The sequence below is a fragment of the Borostomias antarcticus genome (assembly GCF_949987555.1).
Source record: "Borostomias antarcticus genome assembly, chromosome: 7".
NCBI classification, from domain to species: Eukaryota; Metazoa; Chordata; class Actinopteri; order Stomiiformes; family Stomiidae; genus Borostomias; species Borostomias antarcticus.
The window spans coordinates 13,633,307-13,658,915 of record NC_140240.1 but is presented as its reverse complement, the minus strand read 5'-3'; the positions used below and the strand labels follow the sequence as shown (position 1 = coordinate 13,658,915).

The following is a 25,609-nucleotide window of genomic DNA, read 5'->3' as shown; positions in this document are numbered from 1 at the left end:
TAACAATGTTATATTGTTATAATTATGCTATACAGTATAGTGATGTTACACTGACGCTCTAGCAATGTTAGAACATTTTTGTAATAATGGTCTATCTTACGACAGTGTAATAGCATTGTTATTATAGTATGTTATTGGTGTTAGAGTATGTTCTAAGGGTTTTCCAGTATGCTGATGATAATGAGGTTCCTGTCCGGACCTGTCTAGGTACTACGGCGGCGCGGAGGTGGTGGACCAGATCGAGCTGCTGTGTCAGAAGAGAGCCCTGGAGGCCTTTGACCTGGACCCCGCCTTGTGGGGCTGCAATGTCCAGCCCTACTCCGGATCCCCCGCCAACTTTGCTGCCTACACCGCCGTGCTCAAACCCCACGACCGCATCATGGGCCTTGACCTGCCCGACGGAGGACAGTGAGTACCCCTGGAACTCCCTTCCTCTCTCCTCCTCCCCCTCCTCTCTCTATCCATCTAGAACTGTCACTTACTCCCTCTCTCCATTCCCCTGGCTAGAACTGTCGCTCACTCTCTTACTCCTCGGTCTCGATCCGTCTCTGTGGCTAGAGCCATGGCTCACTCTCCCACACCTCCTCTCTCCGTCCATCTCTCTGTATACCTGTCACTCTCACTCCTCCCTCTCTCCTGTCGCTAGACCTACTCTCTCCTTCCACTCTATTCCTCTCTTCCTCTGCCTACAACTGTCTTACTCACTCCTCCCCCTACTCTCTCTTTCTCCATTTCCTCCAGTCTGACCCATGTCTCTTGTCTTGCTCCTCCAGTCTGACCCATGTCTCTTGTCTTCCTCCTCCAGTCTGACCCATGTGTCTTGTCTTGCTCCTCCAGTCCAACCCGTCTCTTGTCTTCCTCCTCCAGTCTGACCCATGTCTCTTGTCTTCCTCCTCCAGTCTGACAAATGTCTCGTCTTCCTCCTCCAGTCTGACCCATGTCTCTTGTCTTCCTCCTCCAGTCTGACCCATGTCTCTTGTCTTCCTCCTCCAGTCTGACAAATGTCTCGTCTTCCTCCTCCAGTCTGACCAATGTCTCTTGTCTTCCTCCTCCAGTCTGACCCATGTCTCGTCTTCCTCCTCCAGTCTGACCCATGTCTCTTGTCTTCCTCCTCCAGTCTGACCCATGTCTCTTGTCTTCCTCCTCCAGTCTGACAAATGTCTCGTCTTCCTCCTCCAGTCTGACCCATGTCTCTTGTCTTCCTCCTCCAGTCTGACCCATGTCTCTTGTCTTCCTCCTCCAGTCTGACCCATGTCTCTTGTCTTGCTCTTCCAGTCTGACCCATGTCTCTTGTCTTGCTCCTCCAGTCTGACCCATGTCTCTTGTCTTCCTCCTCCAGTCTGACCCATGTCTCGTCTTCCTCCTCCAGTCTGACCCATGTCTCTTGTCTTCCTCCTCCAGTCTGACCCATGTCTCTTGTCTTGCTCCTCCAGTCAGACCCATGTCTCTTGTCTTGCTCCTCCAGTCTGACCCATGTCTCTTGTCTTGCTCTTCCAGTCTGACCCATGTCTCTTGTCTTCCTCCTCCAGTCTGACCCATGTCTCTTGTCTTGCTCCTCCAGTCTGACCCATGTCTCTTGTCTTGCTCCTCCAGTCTGACCCATGTCTCTTGTCTTGCTCCTCCAGTCTGACCCATGTCTCTTGTCTTGCTCCTCCAGTCTGACCCATGGCTACATGTCAGAGGTGAAGAGGATCTCCGCTACCTCCATCTATTTTGAGTCCATGCCCTACAAGCTGAATGTAAGTCGAGACCCGTGTATGTGCCGTGTACTCCACAGGGTTGTCATTGGCTAGCGGGAACATTCCAGACGTCACTGATATCCAATTAATTCGATTAATCCAAGTTTTTGTTTTTGAACGATGTGAGAAATGCAGAAATCACAAAATCAAGATTAGTGTTTCCTCAAACGCCAGCGGCAGCAGTTCTCTGTAGTTAGAACAGTAACGTAGGTTGTCGGCATTTCCTTGGAGACGCCTGCACATCCGAGCTTTGACGGGCAACAGCAAGCTTGAGTAATGGCAGCTGCTGAAGATGACAAAATAACACCAAAGAAAGGTAGTCATGTTACCTCAGCGATATGGAAATGGTTTGGTTTTCCAAAGGTCCAACCGTGCTGTGTAAAGTTTGTAAACTCTTATTACAGTAGAACTAAAAGTAGCAGCAGGACAAACCTGTACCTGAAACATTAGCATGCAGAGGAATGGGAGCAAATGTGTCTCCGACATTCTGCTGCTACTGTAGCTCCCCTCCCACATGCTACTGTGCATAACCATACAACCCTGTACATCCTCCCAGTGCTACTGTGCATAACTATACCTTGTTGTGAAAGAGGGAGCATACTGAAGACCTTTCCTTTTCAACAAAAAATCAAATGCAACCTGTTTGTTGTAATGCATCCATTGTGAATATTCATTCATTCATTCATTCCTGCAAGCTTTATTTAGTCGAAATCACACTGACAAGTTACACTCATTTGTATTGCATTATTCTAGTTTATTACATAAACTAGAACAAACAAAATTACATGAACAAGAATCAATTAACAATTCAAAAACTATTTAAAAAACAGTTTGTCTGCTTGGTCACCAGTGTTGTAACCGGACCATGGGAGTATCTAGTTTCAGTGTGCCTCTCAGGGCAATTCAGGGGCACATAAGCTAAAGGCACATCTACCAAGTGCAGTAAAAGTCTAGGTAGTACAAGCCAGTTGTTGATCGTGTATCATAGAGTCAGGTCCATTCCAATAAAGAAGTGATGCAATTTGGACAATCCTGGCTTTATAATAAAAAAAAACAGATGCTATGAATATATTTCTTCAGACATTGCCTACCAATGTTGCTTTAATTTTTAATTTTGTAACAAATAATGTACGTTGACACCCTTGCAAGGGCTGCTTTTTTGTTATTGTTTGTTGACATTGCACATGTACGGAATAATAAATGTAGTTTCAATAAGAACTACTTTTGAATTATGTTTTGTCTTGAGTTAATGTAGACAAAATCGTGAATTGTCAATAACACAGAAAAAAATCTAGATCTTAATTTTTTGGGCCATATCGCCCAGTCCTACTCTCAACTCTGAATCTATTCATCCAGATCAGGGCTGTAGTGCAGAAGTGTAGGTCTGCTAATACTATTACTACTACTACTGCTAATACTACTACTACTACTACGACCACGACTACTACGAATATTACATACTGCTATACTACTACTACTACTACAGTAACTGCTGCTACTACTACTGCTACTACAGCTGCTACTACTACTAGCAACCACTACTAGTCCTGCTGCTGCTGTTACAGGTTTCACTGCGTCTCTCGTCAGTCTGGCTTCCACCCTCACTTGCCCACGCTGGGGTTGATCTCAGCTCCTCTGACTTGCAGTGTACATAAATGCCACTTTAGCCAGCTATGCCACCGAAAAGCTAGCAAGGGAGCAGGGGGGCAGTATTTGTACTGAGCAGTGAATTTAACCAATCCAACTAGGACACTACAACCTCCTACTACAGCATTACGGTATTTACTACCACTAACCGGTACTACTACTACTAATACTACTACTTCTATTACCTACAGTACTACAGTACTACTACAGGCCAGGTTATTCCACTGGTGTGTTTTTGTGGTCACTGCTCCTTTACTCGGGCCAGTGTGGTGTGATCAATGTAGCAGTGTGTGTTTGGTAGTGATTAATCTGGTAGTAGGTAGGTGTGTGTGTGTTCTGGTGATCGTGTTGTGTGTGTGTGTGTGTGTGTGTGTGTGTGTGTGTGTGTGTGTGTGTGTGTGTGTGTGTGTGTGCGCTGCGTGGCCAGGGCCGGTGATGGATGACAGGGCAGGCCCTCTCTGCAGGAGAGATAATGGGAAATCGACAGGCTAGCAGGGACCACTGGCTCTGTCTGTCTGCAGGAGGAGCGTCCTGATGGAGTGAGGCCCGGTCTGGAGATGCACACCGGAGATGGGAGATTATCAGCTTGTCTAAATAAAGCTCTGCTCTCCTTCCCTCAACCTCTCCTCAACTTCTTCACTCCCTCAGCCTCTCCTATCCTCAGCCTCTCCTCAACCTCTCCACTTCCTCAACCTCTCCTCACCTCTACCTCTCCACTTCCTCAACCTCTCCACTTCCTCAGCCTCTCCCCAACCTCTCCACTTCCTCAACCTCTCCTCTACCTCTCCTCTACCTCTCCACTTCCTCAACCTCTCCTCAACCTCTCCTTTCCCCAACCTCTCCTTTCCTCAACCTCTCCACTTCCTCAACCTCTCCACTTCCTCTACCCCTCCTCTCTTCAACCTCTCCACTTCCTCTACCCCTCCTCTCCTCAACCTCTCCACTTCCTCAAACTCTCTACTCCTCAACCTCTCCACTTCCTCTACCTCTCCACTTCCTCTACCCCTCCTCTCTTCAACCTCTCCACTTCCTCTACCCCTCCTCTCCTCAACCTCTCCACTTCCTCAAACTCTCTACTCCTCAACATCTCCACTTCTTCTACCTCTCCACTTCCTCAACCTCTCCACTTCCTCAACCTCTCCACTTCCTCTACCTCTCCACTTCCTCAACCTCTCCACTTCCTCTACCTCTCCACTTCCTCAACCTCTCCACTTTCTCAACCTCTCCACTTCCTCTACCTCTCCACTTCCTCTACCTCTCCACTTCCTCTACCTCTCCACTTCCTCTACCTCTCCACTTCCTCAACCTCTCCACTTCCTCAACCTCTCCACTTCCTCTACCTCTCCACTTCCTCAACCTCTCCACTTCCTCTACCTCTCCACTTCCTCAACCTCTCCACTTTCTCAACCTCTCCACTTCCTCTACCTCTCCACTTCCTCTACCTCTCCACTTCCTCTACCTCTCCACTTCCTCTACCTCTCCACTTCCTCTACCTCTCCACTTCCTCTACCTCTCCACTTCCTCTACCTCTCCACTTCCTCAACCTCTCCACTTTCTCAACCTCTCCACTTCCTCTACCTCTCCACTTCCTCTACCTCTCCTCTACCTCTCCACTTCCTCTACCTCTCCACTTCCTCTACCTCTCCACTTCCTCAACCTCTCCACTTCCTCAACCTCTCCACTTCCTCTACCTCTCCACTTCCTCAACCTCTCCACTTTCTCAACCTCTCCACTTCCTCTACCTCTCCACTTCCTCTACCTCTCCACTTCCTCTACCTCTCCACTTCCTCTACCTCTCCACTTCCTCTACCTCTCCACTTCCTCTACCTCTCCACTTCCTCAACCTCTCCACTTTCTCAACCTCTCCACTTCCTCTACCTCTCCACTTCCTCTACCTCTCCACTTCCTCTACCTCTCCACTTCCTCTACCTCTCCACTTCCTCAACCTCTCCACTTCCTCAACCTCTCCACTTCCTCAACTCCCCACTTCCTCTACCTCTCCACTTCCTCAACCTCCCCACTTCCTCTACCTCTCCACTTCCTCAACCTCCCCACTTCCTATACCTCTCCACTTCCTCAACCTCTACTTACTCAACCTCTCCACTTCCTCTACCCCTCCTCAACCTCTCCACAGGGTTCCCGCAGTGCCTTAAAAAGTCTTAAAAGTCTTGAATTTATGAATTTGGATATAATACCTTAAAAAGACTTGAAAAAGTCTTGAATTTTAATTTGATGGGTCTTAAAAAGTTGTGCTGTAGGTAACTTGTTCTCCGTATCGCATTTCTCGTAACGAGTGTCACCTGTCAACCTCGATTATTTGACCAAATAAATCAACCAGAACCAATAACTTTGAACTAACTAACTAACATATAACAAACTGCTTGCGCGCTCAAACTGCATCTCTAACAATGAAATTCCAACTTGCGCTGATCATTGTGTTATCGCTCTGGGACTATGGGCTCACCGACCTACGTTGGGAGAGTGTACCGGGGAAGGTGCACTCTCCACCGGTCGTGCCCAGCTCGCTCACATGCTCGTTGTCCAAACTGCATGAACTGATGCCGAGTCATTCTCCAGTGAACTCTTTAGACCCCAAGAAGTTGTTGCTTCGTCCTCTGTGTGTCTATGTTTTGCAAAGCTGCTTTATGTTTTCCGAAAATTCTCTTGTTGTCTTTGTAAGCATGCTGCACTCCCCTAAATCATCTTGCAGTGCAAACACTAAACAGAGATACTTGATTCTTCTGTTATTATTAATCTCTGGAAATGTGCAGCCAAACCCTGGCCCGGTGGATGACAATAGTGTTACTCCAGCTGATTTTAAATGTAGGTCAGGTCTCGGTGTAATTCATCTAAATGTGCGCAGTTTATTTCCGAAAATGGACATGGTTCGAATCTGGGCTAAAACTACGGATGCTGATATTATTGTTTTGTCAGAAACATGGCTAAGCAAAAGTATTGTAAATAAGACGTTGCTATTGTTGGCTACAATGTTTTCCGTACGGATCGACCCAAGAGAGGGGGGGTATAGCGATTTATGTAAAGTCCAAATTTTGTGTGAATGTCGTACTTACCACTTCTGTTTGCAAGCAGTTTGAAATTTTTGTTTTAAATCTTGAAATGACTAAAGATCATGGAATCACTGTTGTTGGCTGCTACAGACCTCCGTCTGCCGTCAAAGATAGCCTATCTTCCTTGACACAGCTTATATCTCAGTTGCATTATAGCAAAATTATTCTGGTTGGTGACCTGAACTGGGATTGGTTACAACCAGTGTCTGATTATTTTAAATCTTATTGTGACTCAGTAAATTTGACCCAGTTGATTAACGCACCTACTCGGCCAAATCATAAATGCCCTTAGAAGTCTACTCTCATTGACTTAATCTTGACGAATGTCCCCCATAAATTCTCTGTCACAGGTGTCTTTTGCAATGATTTGAGTGATCATTGTGTTGTTGCCGCTATTAGAAATGCTAAGATTCCAAAGACAAAACCTTGTTTGATGTATAAAATAAATTTAAAGCTTTTTATTGAGCAGGGATTTTTACATGATTTGTTACATTTTTACTGGAGCAGGATAGAACTCATCCCTGACGTTGAAACAGCCTGGAAATTTTTCTATGATGGGTTCAGTTCTATTATAAATAGACACGCCCCGTTCTGCAGGTACAGAGTTAAGGGGATTACTCATGGTTCTCACCAGAGCTCTCTAGTCTAATTCGCAAATGTAATCTAGCCTGGGCTAAAGCAAGAAAATCCAAGTCTGATACTTATTGGCTTCTTTTTAGACAACTCTGAAACAAATGCACTTTATTAATCAAAAAGGCCAAGTCAGAGTTTTATTTGTTTGCTACTACTGCATCTCTTAATGATCCGAGAAAATTTTGGAAATGTATTAAGTCCATGTCTGTGAACAATGATTCCCATGTTCTACCTCCTTGTATAACGAAGGATTCAGTTACAATTTATGACAAATCTGAGATGCTAAACTGTTTTAATGAACATTTTGTATCTTCTGGTTTGCTGTATGACTCCGTCTCCTCCACGTCCATGCAACCCTGTGCTGTTGATGAACCTGTGTATATTGGTGAAACTTTCAGCTTTTCCCACTTTTCTGTACAGGAAGTACGTAAAGCTCTTAAAGCGTTAGACCCACGGAAATCTGCTGGTCCTGACCTTCTTGAACCTAGCTTTTTAAAGATGGCAGCTGATTTCATAGCAGAACCGTTAACTTATCTTTTTAATCTCACCCTAGATAGTAAAGAAATCCCAGCAATCTGGAAATCGGCCTATGTTCTCCCATTGTTAAAAGGGGGAGATCAGACAGTATTAAATAATTACAGGCCAATATAAAATTTGTCAGCACTGGCCAAAGTACTTGAAGCTCTTGTAAGTGAACAACTTAGAGTTCTTATATAACAACACTATCTTATCTGCATCCCAGTCAGGTTTCAGGAAACAACATAGTACAATTACGGCAGCCTTGAAAGTTATTAATGATATTGCTGTTGCCCTAGACAACAAACAGCACTGTGTGTCACTCTTTATAGATCTTTCTAAAGCATTCGACACGGTTGACCATGATATATTGAAACAGAGATTAGTTCACTCAGGTCTCTCAGAGCAAGCAGTTGCATGGTTTGTGAACTATTTATCTGTAAGAACTCAATGCACTAAACTTGATGGCCTCATGTCTGATGTGCTGTCTGATGTGCTGTCTATCTGTAAGGGGGTTCCCAAGGGCTCTGTACTGGGTCCGCTCTTATTTACTATATATATTAATGGTCTGGGTCAAAATGTGTCTAATGCAAATCTTCATTTTTATGCTGACGATAGTTATTTATTGTTGTGCTGCAAGTCTTGCCGAAGCTTTCCAAAACTTGCAATCTGCTTTCGATGTTGTACAAAATACTTTGTGCCAACTGAAACTTGTCTTAAATTGCGACAAAATGATTTCTGAACTTATGGTGTTCAGAAATACACAAAAAATGCCACTGAGCCTACCATCCATTGTCATTTTTCAGGGAAAAGACATCGAGATTGTTTCTTCATACAAGTATTTTGTAATTTTAATTGATGATGGTCTCTCTTTTAAACCACATTCAGCTCCTAGTGAAGAAGCTGAAGCTGAAATTGGGTTTTTATTTCAGAAATAAGTTTTGTTTTTCTTTTGAGGTTAAACGGAGACTTGTTGCTGCTACATTAATGCCTGTGCTTGATTATGGTGATGTTCTGTACATACATGCTTCCTTTCAGTGCCTCAATGCAATCAATACTGTTTACCATGGTGCTTTGAGATTCATCACAAACTGTAGAAATCATACTCATCATTACACCTTGTATGATCGGGTTGGATGGTCTGCATTGTCTACTCGTTGACTTATTCATTGGTACATCGTTATTTATAAGGCAATTCTTGGTCTGGTTCCTTCTTACCTCTGTGCCTACATTATACAAAAAAGTACTGGGAAATACTCCTTAAGATCGCAGGACTTCTTGCTGCTGTCTGTTCCCAAAGTCAGAACAGAAAAGGGGAAAATGGCTTTTAGTTATTTGGCTCCTTCTGCCTGGAACATGCTACAAAATGATCTCAAACTAGAGGAGCAGGTCTCAATCGATGTTTTTAAATCCACTATGAAGGTTTTAGAGGTGGATTTAACAGTATGTTCATGTTTTTAACTAGCGTATTGCCATATAGCCAAATCACCGAGTCACGTGTAAATTGTATTACTCTTGCATCTCTGTGTTTTCTGTTGTATTTTTCGTCTGTAACTCTGTGTTTGGATTGTACTGCTGCCCGTCTTGGCCAGGTCTCTCTTGAAAAAGAGATTTTTAATCTCAATGGGACCTTTCCTGGTTAAATAAAGGATAAATAAATAAAAAATAATCATGAACGCAACGCAGCCCCGGTGAAAAATTGTCAGAACACGTGCCAACAGACCACCTCAGAGTTAACCAAAAGCCCAGAACGGAGACGCCGAAACGAAAAGAAAGACGCCAGGCGAAAAGAAAGTTGGCTAATTTATTCATTTTACATTGGGAATTAGTATGGGGAAGTGTAAGTTTTATAAAACATGGCTGGAGAAAAATTTGTTCGCTACTTGGTTGAAACCGGTGGAAGAGAACATTTTTGAAGCCTACTGCACCGTGTGCAAGAAATCGATTCTACTGGGAACTATGGGAGTCAAGGCTTTAGAATCGCATGCTAAATCAGCTAAACACATGACCCAAGTCAGACGCAAGGAACAAACTCCTGCCATCACCTCTGTGTTTTCACCTGCTTCATCAACTAGCCAGTTAAAGGCTAGTCAACAACCTGGACCTAATTTACGGCATATTATAAGACGTTTGACTCACAGACATAACTTTGGTGTAATTCGGAGGCCTGTAGAAGAAATTTAAAATCCAGTGCGAGCCAAGTATATCCATGTAATGGCGGCGGACAGGGCACCGAGAATGCAGCTTCTAAAAAAATTATTTTCTGCCGTGAAACGGTTGTTTTCATCAATCTATTTTTATGAATCGCTAGTTGTGCTTCCATAGAGAGAGGGCTTGTTGGGGTTTTCACATGCCTCTATAATATGATCCAAAGAGGGTTTTGTCGGTTTTTGTTCGCGCACTGCAGATTATTTTGTAATTCACACACTGAAGTTCCATATAGAATCTTAACATCCATATGCCTTTTTCCAAGTGAATTAATCGGTCAGCAAGCAGTGCTTCATACGTTTTGATCCATAATCTGGAACTTAACCTGCTCCGGAGCAGGTTAGCTCGGCAGCATAAGTTACCATGGCGATATAGCACGTGAAAAGTGAACCACCTTCGTAGTACGGATAAACCAGGCTTGAACCTGAAGTTTTCGCGCTAACCCCGTAATCCTGTTTCGTAGTACAGGGCCCTGGCCTGCCAGTCTCCCCAGGCCTACGCTGCAATGAGGTGACACCCCTTCATCCTTTACACACACAGAGAGACACACAAGAGTTCTGTGAACTGCTATAGTGTCTGTTTGAATAAAATTCTGGGATTTCATATTTCTTTGCCAGTAGTGCTGTGAAGTAGGCCGTGAAATAGGTATTACATTTTGATATAAGTGGTCTTTAAAAGGTCTTAAAAATACTTTAATTTAACTTGAGGAAACCTGTAGGAACCCTGCTCCACTTCCTCAACCTCTCCACTTCCTCAACCTCTCCTCAACCCCTCCCCTCCTCAATCTCTCATTTCATCTGCTTTTCTCCTACTTGTTTTCTTAGTTCCTTTGCCTCTCCTTTCCTTGTCTCGCTTGCTGAATCCCAAATCGCGCACTTAGGCGCAAGTGCAGAGCACTCGCGGCCTTGTGGCCTTACATGCGCGTTCCCGTTAAGTCCACGAGGGCTCAGGGTAGTCCCAAAACGGAATCGCTAAGTCCACAAGTGCGCCACTGCCGCCATTTTGCGCACTTTAACCGCACTTACCGAAAGTCCACAATTTCACGGACTTAGGAGCAGAAAATACCCACAGCCCACCGCGTCTCGTGACACAGTGCTTGAGTGCATCCGAGTCATGATCCGAGTGCATCACACATAAATGATGACATTTGCAGATAACACAACATTTATCTTGAAATCCACATGCTGCAAACATATCCCACCCAACATAATTTTTTAATTATTATTAAATTAAAACAGACGTCAATCGGTCAATTTGCAGAGCTGAGGGGAGCGTCAGAGCAGCCTCTGCGTCGGAGGAACGCGGCAGCCAATGAAAACGAAGTGGGAGGGGCATTGACCGAAACTGGAAGTGCTGTCCCATTTAATTCACGGCCCTGCACCCTCTGGCCCTTCCAGCTGACGTCAATTAAGTGCTCAGGCCTCAGGCCACAAGTGCGAGGGGCCGCAAGGGTGGTTTGCGCACTCAGATTGGGATTCAGCTTATGACTCTCCTTCCTCTCCTATCTCTACTCCTATCTCTCCTATCTCTCCTCTCCTCTCTCTCCTATCTCTCCTCTCCTCTCTCTCCTATCTTTCCTCTACTCTCTCTTCTGGCCTCTGCCCTTCTCTCCTCTCCTCCTCCTCTCCTAGTAGTCCTCTGTTTTCCTAGTCATCTCTTCTAGTCTCCTAGTCTCTTCACACCTCTCCCCTCCTCTTGCACTCCTTTCCTTATAGCATCAGTTGCTCATCCCTTCCTGTCCAGTAGTCGTGTCCATCTCTCCAGTGGAGAGCAGAGAGGATTGGATACTGCATCTAACCCAGACGTCCAATAGCTGCTCCCGGCCCTGGGATTAGCGAGAGGGAGCTGTGACTGTCCTTCTTAGACCATGACAGGCTTTTCTTTAGAGGAACTCTGCCGAATCAAGGCCGTTTCTCTACGGTCGCTAATGAAAACGTTAAGTCTCCAGCACTCCCAGTTGAACTGTTTAACCACTGACCATCTAACATCTTTCTCTCTCTCTCTCTCCCTACCTCCCCCCCCTCTCTCTCTTTCTATCTCTCCCTCCCTCCCTCCCCTCTCTCTCTCCCTCCCTCTCTCTCTCATCCCTCCCTCCCTCTCTCTCTCCCCCTCTCTCTCTCTCCCTCCCTCCCTCTCTCTCTCCCCCTCTCTTTCTCTCCCTCCCTGCCTCTCTCCCTCCCTCCCTCTCTCTCTCTCCCTCCCTCCCTCTCAGCCTGTGACAGGACTGATAGACTATGACCAGATGGAGATGACCGCCCGCCTGTTCCGCCCCAAGCTGATCATCGCCGGCACCAGCGCCTACGCCCGCCTCATTGACTACGCCCGCATGAAGAAGGTGCTGCCTCTCTGCCCATTCAATACCGCCCAGCCCTGCCATGCTCACACACACACACGCACTCACACATGCACACACGCACTCACACACACACACTCACACACGCACTCACACACACGCACTCACACACGCACTCACACACACGCACTCACACGCACACACGCACTCACACACAGCTTTGGCCATCGCATTTTCTATAGGATTATTTCTTATAAACACATGTGCTTACACTCTTTCTGTCTCTCTCTCCCTCTCTCTCTCTCTCACACACACACACACACACACACACACACATTATCTTCCTGTCTCACACATCTTTCTCATTTGTCAGAAACACACTATTGCTCTCTCACAAACACTCTCCACAGTCCACATGCAAACGCACACACACACACACACACACACACACGTACACACACGACACACACCCTCTCCGTCTCTCTGAAGAGCCTCACAGCTCGCTGCTGTCATTCACTCTCACAGCTCCGCTCTCTAAACCCAATCAGAACCATTCAGAAGTCCTTCTGACCCAGTTCTGATGGGATAGGAGAAGGGCGGGGGTGGGGTGGGGGGGGGGTGATGGTGATAATGAAAACGCATATTAAGTGGCGCTCTGAATAATTACCACCCTGATCGGTTGCCAGGGAGCCGTATGTGCCTGTTGGCCGTCTTCCGGGGCAGTCAGCAGGGAGGACAGAGCCTTATTGAATATGACACAGTAGCTCTTTACTGTACTGTCCACGCTGTCACACAGCTAGGCCTGGCTTTACTGCACGTGTCGTTAGGGCGCAATCCTCATGCCCCATGACGAGAAGAAACTGCCCGATAGTGTTGTGAGGGAAACCCCGGTCTGCTTATATTGAGTCACTCCGCAATAACATTTACTGTAACTGTACATTGCATCTGTTACGATATGCATGTGACAAGTTAACTTTTGACTTGGACCTGTGTTTTTTTTGCTTCCCTCTGGAAAATGTCGTGGTAGGGTCCATGTCCACCCCCCCTTTGCTCTCTGTAAAGCGCATTGTGTCGCCTCTGTGTATGAAATGCGCTATACAAATAAAGTTTGATTTGTTAATTTATGCACAGTGGGGCTCCACCGTCAGATCCATACCATCAGGTGTAAGTTAGGGGGGCTCTGCAGAAGAAAGGTTAGGTACCCCTGCTATAGAGGACGCACCCTCATGAGGCACACCCTAACAAGGATTGTGCCCTAACGAGGATCGCGCCCTAATGGGGATTGTGCCATATAATGCTTGAACATGCCGTGGTGATGCCCTGGTTCAGAGCCCCGAGATCATCAAGAGGTCAAACTCATTCTGTGCTGTTAAATTCTGACTTCCAGATTCGCTGAACAGCGACTGAGTGGCAACAGTGTGTGTGATCTGATTGGTGGATGATGTTAACCCTGTGTGTGCATGCGTGTGTGTCTTTGTCTCGCCTCTCCCAGCTGTGTACTGAGTTGAAGGCCTACCTGATGGCTGACATGGCCCACATCAGTGGCCTGGTGGCAGGCAAGGCAGTCCCCTCCCCCTTCGAGTACGCCGACATCGTCACCTCCACCACACACAAGTCCCTGAGGGGGGCCAGGTAGGACCGGCATACTCACATCAGCCTCGATAAGAGAGGAGAGACCCTTTCAATGGGAATTCGGTCAATAGGGCAACGACTCGGTCAAAGTAAACTTCTGGTGCGTTACTCTGCGATAATAGTCAAGCTAGCAAGCTTGCTAGCAAGTCGGAAAACTTTTACAAAATGTCCAAATTAAACTTTGGGACCTTGTTGTTCGGTGGTGGGATGATTATTTACATATCTCGACTATTTGACACGTTGGGAGGCTCAAGAAATAGCTGCTTGTCACGTTAGCTAACTTGACAAGCTAAAGTGTTATTGTCACGGCGAACCCGATGTTGACATAGACCAAAGTGGTGTTATTGTTTAAATAAATGTTCCATGAAACGGTCTATAGCATAACTGTATAACACAACTTTGTGTGTGTGTCTGTGTGTGTGTTCCTCCCTCTAGGGCGGGGCTTATCTTCTACCGTAAGGGCGTGCGCTCGGTGGATAAGAAGGGCAAGGAGACCATGTATGACCTGGAGGACAGGATCAACTTCTCCGTTTTCCCCTCTCTGCAGGGCGGACCCCACAACCACGCCATCGCCGGGGTGGCCATCGCCCTCCGACAGGTCAGACACACACACACACACACAGGACCCATACACACCTGTAGGGCTGTCCCCGATTTTGTGAGTCGTATCAGATTCATTTGATGATTCGTTACTCTTTTTTTCCCCCCATGTCTAACGTTGGGCTGAAGGGAGACCGTGGGACTCGGGACGGCTGTCAAACTAACTCAAACTCGCAGGCAGCTCAATAAAAGACGCCTGTTTTTCTTGCTAAACATGAATCATCTAGCCCACACTGTCCATCTACTTCAGATGCCCCCATGTTTTGCAGTGTTCCCCAAAGCCTACATTAGGGTTGGGCAATTTGACGATGGTCTCCTCAACTGCACATTTGAAAGCATGCGTGAATAGGCTCATGCGTTGGGCAGCAGTCAATGGAAATGTTTTGGCTTCACTGAAGCATTTTTGTGGACGTTAAGAGCTCACTCTGTCTGGGATTTTTATATTTTTTTCCAGCGGATATCTTAGTTAATACAAGAAGATTGCTCTAGGAAAGCAGTTTTGTGTTGTGATATTCCGTTTGGGAAATGCACGTGTAGGCTAGGCTCACAGCAGAGATGAGAGGGGTTCCCTGCCTTCTTTCCTCCGCTATATCAGTCTTAAGTCTCCTTTACTGCACAACAAATAGCTACGGTAATAGCCTAGGTCTAAACGAATGATTGGCCCGTCCTAAATAAATCACAAGGCAGGCGAGTTGTTTTAGCCCACCAGCGCATCTTGGCAGCGTAAAAAAAAAACGACTGCTCGACCTCAAAAATCTTGGTCGATTTAAGGGTCTCCGACTGATGATTGCACTGGTGGACTTTCAGGGGGCAGCCCTACAGACCTGATAACATTCACTTATTACTCCGCTCCGCCTCTAAACTCAGTCTTCAGACCTGATCAGTGTTTGTACCCCCCCCCCCCCCCCCCCCCCCCCCCCCCCGTATCCAGGCCACCACCCCGATGTTCAGGGACTACATCGCCCAGGTGTTGAAGAACACTAAGGCCATGGCCGCCGCCCTCCTCGGCAAGGGATACACACTGGTCTCAGGTACGGTAGAGAGCTGCTCCAGTCCCTGTAACGGCTGACGTCAGCAGGAAATGACAGTCAACAACTCCAGTTAAGCTTCAATTTTCACTACAATCGTGCATTTTGCCCCTAGGTGGCCATTTTTCAAAATGGCCACCCATTGTGATACTGATAGTACGGTCACCATTTCTAATGTAATCTATAGGAGTGCACAACAACTCTCACAGCGGGCTGTCAAACCCTTTTCATTCTCAGAATGATTTCCAGAGCCGTTCTGGTGTCACACCCCATCCCCTCACAGAGTAGCTTGTTTTCTCCCCCGGGGTGGCGCCCCTCACAGACTAGCTTGTTTTCTCCCCTGCCTCCGATTCCTACATTCCGGAAGGTCCGTCGTCGCCGGGCGAAGCTTTTAACAGGGTTGTAACCATAGTGACCGTCTCTCCAGGGGGTACGGATAACCACCTGGTGCTGGTGGACCTGCGTCCGAAGGGCATCGACGGGGCGCGAGCGGAGAGGGTGCTGGAGCTGGCGTCCATCACGGCCAATAAGAACACCTGCCCGGGAGACAAGAGCGCCCTCATGCCCGGAGGACTGCGACTCGGTCTGTGGGGCTCATTACGCCGTAGATTAGTATATATATACTTAAGCACTTCTGTTGAATATATTTCATTTATTTACTTAGCTGTATTATTTTCGCACTTTCTAACATTTAGACAAGCGCAACATTTTACCCTCCAGAACATTCTGGTACTCCCCGGGGGCGGTTTTGACGGCGCTGCGTCCTCTACCTCCCTCCCAGGTGCCCCGGCGCTGACCTCCAGACAGTTCAAAGAGGCTGACTTCGTCCAGGTGGTGGAGTTCATGGATGAGGGCTTCCAGATCGCCCTGGACGTCAAGAAGAAGACTGGTAAGTGGAGTAGAGTGGGAGAGAGAGGGAGGTGAGAATGGAGGGGAGAGAGAGAGAGGGAGAGGAGAGAGAGGGAGGGGAAAGAGAGAGGGAGAGCAGAGAGGGAGGGGGGAGAGAGGGGGGTGAGAGAGGGAGGGGAGGGGAGAGAGAGGGAGGTGAGAGGAGAGAGGGAGAGATGTAAGGGAGAGAGAGGGAGGGGAGAGAGGGAGGGAGAGAGAGGGAGCGGAGAGAGGGAGCGGAGAGAGGGAGCGGAGAGAGGGAGATGAGAGAGGGAGGGGGGAGAGGGAAGGGAGAAAGGAGAGAGGGAGGGGAGAGAGAGAGAGAGAGAGGAGAGAGAGGGAGGGGAGATGAGAGAGGGAGGGGGGAGGAGAGAGGGAGGGGAGAGAGAGGGAGGGGAGAGGTGAGAAACAGAGATGAGAGGGGAGAAGGGAGACAGAAGGAGAGGGAGAGAGAGAACGGACAGGGAAGAGACGTTCCTCTGATGGTTAGAGAGGGGGAGGGAGATGAGGGGTGGGAGGAGGCACAGTTCAGCTGGCGGTTTAACTAAGCCAGAGAGGCTGTTCTATATTCAGGAGAAAGATCAGACCACCAGGAAAATAACACACACACACACACACAGGCCCTTAAATCCAGGAAGCGGAAACAACAACAAGCTTATGCCGTCTTCTTCCTCTCCATTTTCCTCCTCCACTTCCTCTCCTCTCATCTCCCCTCTTCCCGTCCGATCTCCTCTCTTCCTCTCCTCTCATGTCTCCTCTTCCCATCTCCTCATCTCTTCCTCCCCTCTTCCCGTCTCATCTCCTCCTCTCTTCCTCTCGTCTCATCTCTTCCTCTCCTCTCCTGTCTCATCTCCTCCTCTCTTCCTCTCCCGTCTCATCTCCTCCTCTCTTCCCCTCCTCTCCCGTCTGCAGGCAAGCTCCAGGACTTCAAGACCTTCCTGCTGCAGGACCCGGAGACGGTGGCCCGCATCGCCTCTCTGCGGCACCGCGTGGAGGCCTTCGCACGGCCTTTCCCCATGCCCGGCTTCCACGACCACTAGAGCCGCCCCCTGACACACAGGGCCGGCCGCAGGGCGGGGAGGGGCGGCGGGTGGGGATGGGGTGGGGGGTGGGGGAGGAGGGGTGGGTGTGGGGGGTGTGGCCATTGAAGAGTCGACCTGGTGGACCTATCAAACACTTTCCGTAGTATCCAATCAAGAGAGAGGAGTGGTACTTTTTTTTTCTGTTAATCCTTTTGAAGTCACTACAGGCGTGTTTGTGGAGAGGATGGAAGTAGTGGCGCTGATCTTAGAGTAATTCTCCAGCGCTTCAACTTTTAATAGGTTTTTGTACCGTGTATGTTTACAGGCACCCGTACCCCGCGTCTCCGCTCCTGTCAACACGGTAGTCAGGCACCCAGCCCCCAGACTCGTCACACACCTGTCATTGGCTGGGACATAATCAGATGTTAATTAGAACACCTGTCATTGGCTGGGACCTAATCAGATGCTAATTAGATGCACAGTCTCTACATGTGATGTGACACGGATGTCTTAACAACCTAACAGTATGTCGACCAGCACCATGATGTTCAGTACGATTGTATCTGTGTGTGTCTGTGTGTGTCTGTGCATGTAAATGTGTGTAGATGCAGCTTCCTCGAGCCGAGAGTCACAGGAAGTTTCCCCTGTTAGGACCGCCCCCAGCTCCGCCCCCTCTGTAGACATCGTGGGGATCAAAATGAATTTCTCTTTATTTTGTTAATACATTTTAACAGATCAAAGTATGACTTAACAGATATATTACTACTGTAATTGTCATCGGGGATCACTTTACAATGCCGACATTAATATGTGTACAGAGATAACACATATGTATCGTTCTTAATAGAAGATTTACATTACCATAGCTCAAATTCTTATCTTCAGGACTCGTGACTATTGTGAGAGAGAATGCTAGGAGGAAGAGTATCCCCTGCATGTTCATGTGATTGCGTCAAGTTATGTATATGTAATTGCGTCAAGTTATGTTCATGTAATTGCGTCGAATGTTTTCCGGTCCTTGACTTCATTTCGGTATTTTGTTTTCGCTGGCTGGTTTTCTGGAGTGGGTCCATTTCAGACAAAGGTGTTTTTGTGTTATCGCTGCATCAGTGAGCACTAGATAATTTTGCCATTTGTGAATTGGGCCAACAGCACAGACACAGAGAGGGGGGGTCGGTATCTGCATCATCACAGCTGGTAGTTCAGTTTGCACAAAATGTACAGCTACCTTACCCATCTAAGACCACAGGTCTATCTGTCTGTGACATCACACACACACACACACACTAGGGTTTACCTTTCTTGTCCGCAGTTTAAAAGATTACTTTTCTTTACAAAATATTTTATAGATGAAAGCTTAATACGAATAAATATATATGCAGTAATTAAAGTTTCCCCTTTGTTTTGTATGCGTCTACAGTGTGTGAATGCTGTTGTGTTTAAAAGTCTTTAAATTCTCTATCATCACCAACTCCGGGGAGAAGGCCCGGTGGCGCCTCGGAGGAATGGCGTCCTATCAGCAGCTCCAGCAGCGCCGGTTACAGCTATAGCACAGCATTGACAATCGCAGGAGTTTCAGCAGAGCGTCGTTGGGTAGAGGTGTCACAAGTAAACAACCCTTATCTGTACACCTGTAGGCTACTGTCTGTAGGTATAAGACCTGCACCCCCCATTCCCCTGGTAACTGGTGTGACAGTTTATCAGCCGTGTGTAATGAGCGGGAGGATTTAAAGTCTGCAGCTGATATTAATTGGACTCATGTAGCCTATTGGGTTTGACTGCCTGTCATCTTGAGGCACGCGGGAACGTGATACCTCGGCACTCCTAAACCCGTCTGACAGCGCCTCCACCACCTGCGTAATTTAATGCCATTTAAAGTCATATTTAAGCACCAAACCTCTCTAATGCACAGTAATTATATCGTAATAAAGCATAAGTGTTCCTCATTGCCCTGCTGCACATGTGTGATGTGGAATAAGATTGATCACACCCAGAAGAATAAGAAATCCTTCCCCTCATCAATTAGCGAGTTGACAGGCTCTTCATGAGGTGCTGAAATAGAGCCAGCTGATGGCGCCGCTGACAGAGATGAGGTGGGGGAGAGATCACTACATAGGCTACTCGCACACCTACACACACATACAGTAGCCTACATACGTACTGTACACTCACGTACGGTAAACATGTTCATGCCCTGCAGTAGCCTACCTGAGACCTGTGACCAACAAGTCATGACTGTTCTCACTCTCGCCTCCCTTGCGAATCACACCTCCCCTTGTTGGGAAGCTGATATCCAGACTGCCTAGGCAGCAGAAATCTGTCCTGTTTTTTCGTACCGTGAGCTATTATACACTGTAAACATGATTGTGGCAAGTCCAATTATATGGGTTTAAGCAGCTCATTCCTCTGTGGTTTAAGTCTGACTGAGACAGTAACACTATCATGTTTGTCCACACCTTGTTACGCAGGGATATTATTCTGTGCTCAGTGGGTCTTAGACTACAGTCTTGTTTATTTAAAAACAATATCTAATACATTTTCGTGGTTTCAAAAACAAAGTCGGGGATTCATGTAAACAATAGGTTACTGTAAGCCACATCTGCCCAAACATTTAGGCGTAGGCTACACACCTAGATGTGAATGCCAGACAATATTTAGGAGACTTGTTCAAAAGTTTCACGTTTCACGCCATCGTCAGGTTCCTGAGAGTGAGCGAGGCCACCGTGTCTTAAGTCCCACGCTCACACACGCACTGCCCACGAACACAGTGACACGCCCGGAGGCGTGATGGAGTGTCCGTTTCAGCAAGTAGACTGGTCCCCCCACCCCCAGCATGTAGCCTGATCCGGTCCAGTGAGCATGCAGTGTTGAGCTCCAGGCAGCGGGAGAGGACAAGATGGTAACCCCCCCTCCCTCTTCTCCCTCTCTGCCTCCTTGCCCCTCTTTCTCCCCCTCCCTCCCTATCGCTGCTGGATCTAGATGAGACCTGGTGGGCCCATCAGACGCTGTTCAGTTCACTGTACCACCACCGTTACTACTAGCGCCACCTGCTGTTCACTGGCTGGCCTATTTACTTATTTACTGTAGGCCTATTTGTGCTTATGGATATCTTCCCCCTGCATGCACGCCTTATCTCTCACATTAAACTTAATCCTTATCTAAAAATATCATTCCCTCTCTCCTCCTCAGTCTTTCTCTCTCTCTCCTTTCTCTCTCTCTACTGCCCAGGGCTCGAGTTTTCCGTTCAGGTTTGCCATCATGATTTGAGGAAACAAACACAAAAACATTTTGTGTGCATATGTGCGTGCACGCGCGTGTGTGTATTCCTATGTGTGCGAGTGAGAGAGAAGGCAGAACGAAAAGAAGTGTTACAGTTTTCTGACTTAGGATGGTTGTCAAACAATTATCAATATAAACAACAGAACTATGTACAAAAACAGCGAACATGTCTAATTTCTACTTGCGTTTAAGGTCTATGGTAGCCTACCGTTTTTGGATGTAGCCGCGGAGTGGGCTTGATTGCCCGCGTCTGCTGTGATGTATGGCAGTAACCACAGTAACAAATGGGAGAATTAGGTGGTGATGGCCTGGGAAGACTTTCCGCCCCGGTAATGGAGGAGACGGCGTGGGTCTCTGGCCCAGTGATTATGCCCGGTGAGAGGCCTCGGTCTGCATGATTAGCTGTCAGCGGGACCCCCGGCCCCTGACAGCCCTCCGTGCGTGCACACACACCGCCAGTATCCTACCCACCGCAAGCCTCCGAGCAGAAGGGGGCATATTGCTGTTTTAAGAGGGTGGCATTCCCTGCACCCTACCGTGGCAAACTCAATAGCCAGACGCAGACGCAATCTACTGTTAGTTTAGGTGCGCAGCTTGTGTATGAAATTAAATGGTGGAACATATTGATTTCTAGCCAGTCATTAAGACACTAACCCAACTACAAAGTGAGAGGAGTGTGTTTCTGCCCATGCCAACCGTGATCTGTCAGTTCAGAGACTCGTCTCTCCTCGTTCTCGGGCCGTCTCTCCGCTGTAGACACTTTCCCCACTTCTCACGTCAACAGCTGCATTTCACAGCATGCCATGTACGGAAGAGCATTAGGGCCAACTGAGTTTATTTTTTTAAGCTTCTGAGTTATTTAAAGTCAGAAATTCTGAGAAAAAATTCAGAAATAACTTCTGAGAAAAAAGTGAGAATTTCTGACTTTAAACTCAGAAGCTTAAAAAAAAACTTCTGCTGTTGGCCTTAATGCTCTTCCGTAGCCTATGCCATGTCACAATGACGATGTTCACACTCCCCCCGGTATTGATCTGGCTCCGGCGCGTGTAGATGGAAATGTGCCTGTGCGCGTGCGACTGGAAGTACACACACACACACACACCACCCCCAGACTTCAGGGAAGTTCGGGTGAGTAGGCTCCCATGTGGTATGTCCGCCGTTCGATCCCCCGCCGATGATGTAGGCCTGTCAGTGCACCCATTTTCCCCCATACCAATGACCTGGGGTGGGTTCAGTCTCAAAACGTTCTGCACCGTTTTGCTACGGTTTCCGGGTTGAACGATATGCTGCCCGAAAACGTTGTGAAACGGTCTTTGAGGAGGGTTTTCTCTCGTTCGGTGGGCGTTTCAGGCAGGGACGTGTACAGATAAGCTGAATCCCAAATCGCGCACTTAGGCGAAAGTGCAGAGCACTCGCGGCCTTGTGGCCTTACATGCGCGTTCCCGCTAAGTCCACAAGGGCTCAGGGTAGTTCCAAAACGGAATTGCTAGGTCCACAAGTGCGCCATGCCGCCATTTTGCGCACTTTAACCGCACTTACCGAAAGTCCGCAATTTCACGGACTTAGGAGCAGAAAATACCCACAGCCCACTGCGTCTCATGTGACACAGTGCTTGAGTGCATCCGAGTCATGATCCGAGTGCATCACACATAAATGATGACATTTGCAGATAACACATTTATCTTGAAATCCACATGCTGCAAACATATCCCACCCAACCTAATTTTTTAATTATTATTAAATTAAAACAGACGTCAATCGGTCAATTTGCAGAGCTGAAGGGAGTGTCAGAGCAGCCTCTGCGTCGGAGGAACGCGGCAGCCAATGAAAACGAAGTGGGAGGGGCATTGACTGTGTTCGGAATCGCTCCCTATTCACTATATAGTGCACTATATAGGGCGTCAGCCATTTTGTTTGTAGTGTCCGAATTCTCCACGGAATTTTCGTTCCCTATATAGTCCACTATTTATTACCCACACGTCACCTTGATTTCCAGGGTACAGTGCATGTACCCTACATTTTCTCCGGTATACCACAATGCAATGCAGTTGAGTTGTCTCGCGAAGAGGGCTGTGAACGGAGGATGGCGGCGGCAACTTTCGTGTATAAACTGAAGGAACTAGCTTGCGGAGTTAAAGCGCGTTACATCTTGCAATTAACAGACAGGACCAAAGTAGAAAAACCACACATGCACATGATTAGAATTTAAATTTCAACACTTTATTTGGGATTTAACATTCAAAATGAACACACAAAAGCAAATCCGATACTACCTGAGTGAGTACATCTCAACCTGCAGCGTGAATGCTCCCGTTAGACTTGTTTGTTTACACGCGGGCGCATCCGCCTGCATCACACGAATGACCGACGCATTTTTGTGACGTTCGGTGTAGTGTCCGAATACTCCTTCAACCATTCCCTAGGTAGTTCAACACAGCCTGGGAGTGCTGTCCCATTTAATTCACGGCCCTGCACCCTCTGGCCCTTCCAGCTGACGTCAATTAAGTGCTCAGGCCTCAGGCCACAAGTGCGAGGGGCCGCAAGTGCGGTTTGCGCACTCAGATTGGGATTCAGCTTTAGACACGAGGTGGTGCTAGAGAATCTGCCCTTTGCCCTCCGGACAAGGCAAGTGCCCTTTTGAAAGTTACTTTTTTTTCCTTTTTCTTTATAGTGCAGGCCTACTGTATGTGGCCCATGGTGACATCGATCAATTATCGATTAAAAGCGTGTAATAATAATATTTCTCAGCCCCCAGTTGCCGGCTGACGTCAATATCATATCATTCGCTATAGCTCGAATGCACACAGGTCGGAGGTAGGTATTTTGCCACTTCGACTCCGACCACAAACAAATCCATTACTTCACAACAGAGACAAATAAATGCAAGTTATAGTTTGGCAACTGAGGCTTAGGGGCAAACAATACACTCGTTTCGTTTATGTGTTACCTGTATGGCGTCAATTTAGTGCCAAAACTCGCGCATGAAAAAAAACACATTGTGAGTGAACATTTCTGCCCCGTGTGTGCACATACAATCCGTGAATGAAAAATACAGCGTTGTGAGTGAACCTTTCTGCTCCATGTGTACAAATGCAATCCGCATTTGCACTCGCCCGCTGTCTACATTTCCACACTGTCTAAATTTTCACACTGCAAAAAGTTACACGTGTCAACAATTACACGATGCAAAGACAGCCTTTTGTCACTTGGGGGGAGGGATGGATTAGACAGTGGCTGATGTCTCCGCTGCTCTGATTGGTTAGACAATAGCTGATGTCTAAACATTTGCAAATGTGGATTGTATTTGTACACACGGAGCAGAAATGTTCACTCATTCACGGATTGTATGTGCACACACGGGGCAGAAATGTTCACTCACAATGTTGTTTTTTTCACACGTGAGTTTTGGCACTAAATTGACGCCATACTAGCCCTTCTCAGTCCTGTTGTCGCATTACGCTCGCTCATTACAACACTGCTTTGCTGCTCCATTCACTTTGCTGTCAAAATAAATCGGTGTCGGCCTAGTTAGATTAGAGAGGCGCTCATATTTACAAGTGTCAGATAAACATGAAACTTCACTTATAAGCAAAATGGTCTATTTAAACAAATGCTGGGTTTTGAAGCCTCGGCGCTACCATTAAATAACTTATTTAGACGCGTTCTGTCCTGAAGCTTCAAAGCACCGCCACCACCACAGAAGAAGACTACCTCGGAAAAATTATTTCACTCGGAGAGAACACGTCTAAATAAGTTATTTAATGGTAGCGCCAAGGCTTCAATACCCAGCATTTGTTAAAATAGACCCTTTTGCTTAGGTAAGTGAAGTTTCATGTTTATCTGTCGTAAATATGAGCGCCTCTCCTAACTAGGCCGACACCGATTTATTTTGACGGCAAAGTGAATGGAGCAGCAAAGGAGTGTTGTCTGGCATGAGTGAGCGTAATGCGACAACGGGACTGAGAAGGGCTAGGGTGTTACCAAATCAGCAGACTGAACCCTGCCATATCTTCTCAGCTCGCATAACACACAGGGTGTTCACACACCACCGTCTCCGTTTTAATAACCGTTTTGCAACGTTTAGTCGGGGCTGAACTCAGCCCTAGTCTAGACCCAGACTAAAGTTGCCTTCTCCACTGACCAGAACATATTTAAATTCTAGTCCAGGGCTTTAATCTGCATCCGCTGAATCCATCCCATAGAGAACTACACACACAGAAACCAGACAAAGTCATTCTTTAAACAAATCTTTAATGGCCTTGTGACTTCTAAAGGTCAAGGGTCAAGGCTCCAGTGTTCCAGCAGGTCAGCTGGGATCAGGGGACGGCTGCTCCCCGTCAGAAGGACACGGGGTCCTGGCACACTTGGTGCCCAAGGCGGGTGCCTGAAGGACCTTTAGAAGTCAGGCCCCTCCTTCTTCAGAGTCTTGTAGTCGGTGTTGAAGGCTACCAACTGGGGAGAGAAGGAGGGAATACATTTAAATATGTTTTGCTTAAATTATATTCATCAGCATGTCTTTAGGAGAGCAAATGCAAACACTGGCTGCCCCCCCCCCCCCCCCCCTCCCTCTCTTCCTCCCTCTCTCCTCCGTGGCCAGACGTCTCGGTTCTGTCTCGGCTCATGCGGCGGCGAGCTGGACGGCGGCGCCTCTTTGCATATGTCACAGAGGGCCTCGGCGCCGCGAGCGTCCTCCCACCCGTGACAGAAGACACGTTTCTGCGTCGGTTCTGATTATTTTTCTCCCCGCATATTTCCCTAGATCGGTCAGCTGTCATGCCACCCTCCATAAACATAGTGAGTTCTGACCTCTACTCCACCATGACTTTCATCATGGGGGAGGGGGGGGGGGGGGTCAACCCCCCGAACACCAGCCAGCGCAGCCTTCAAACCCACGACGGAGCAGCCCTTCTACGGAAAACAACAACATCCAGCTCCTCTGAGGACGTCTCAGTTGTTCTCCATTCTGTTTACGTCCTGTCGTTAGTACTTCCATTACACTAGCTGTCCAAGGCCCTTGCTCGACGGCTTCTGCAGACTCACCCATCAGCTCATTTGT

The 25,609-nt window shown here is 47.4% G+C and overlaps 1 protein-coding gene across 1 annotated transcript in view; it reads left to right on the top strand.

Annotated features, from left to right (window-relative positions):
- The window catches only part of shmt2 (serine hydroxymethyltransferase 2 (mitochondrial)), a 53,228-nt gene extending 34,561 nt beyond the window's left edge, over positions 1-18,667 (top strand). The window contains exons 4-12 of the mRNA XM_084441108.1: positions 208-408; positions 1,658-1,739; positions 12,024-12,146; positions 13,597-13,736; positions 14,172-14,334; positions 15,268-15,367; positions 15,792-15,947; positions 16,146-16,253; positions 17,165-18,667. Coding sequence (XP_084297234.1) covers positions 208-408; positions 1,658-1,739; positions 12,024-12,146; positions 13,597-13,736; positions 14,172-14,334; positions 15,268-15,367; positions 15,792-15,947; positions 16,146-16,253; positions 17,165-17,292 — 1,201 coding nt within the window. The 3' untranslated portion in view covers positions 17,293-18,667. The remainder of the gene's footprint in view (positions 1-207; positions 409-1,657; positions 1,740-12,023; positions 12,147-13,596; positions 13,737-14,171; positions 14,335-15,267; positions 15,368-15,791; positions 15,948-16,145; positions 16,254-17,164) is intronic.
- The last annotated feature ends 6,942 nt before the right edge of the window (positions 18,668-25,609 follow it).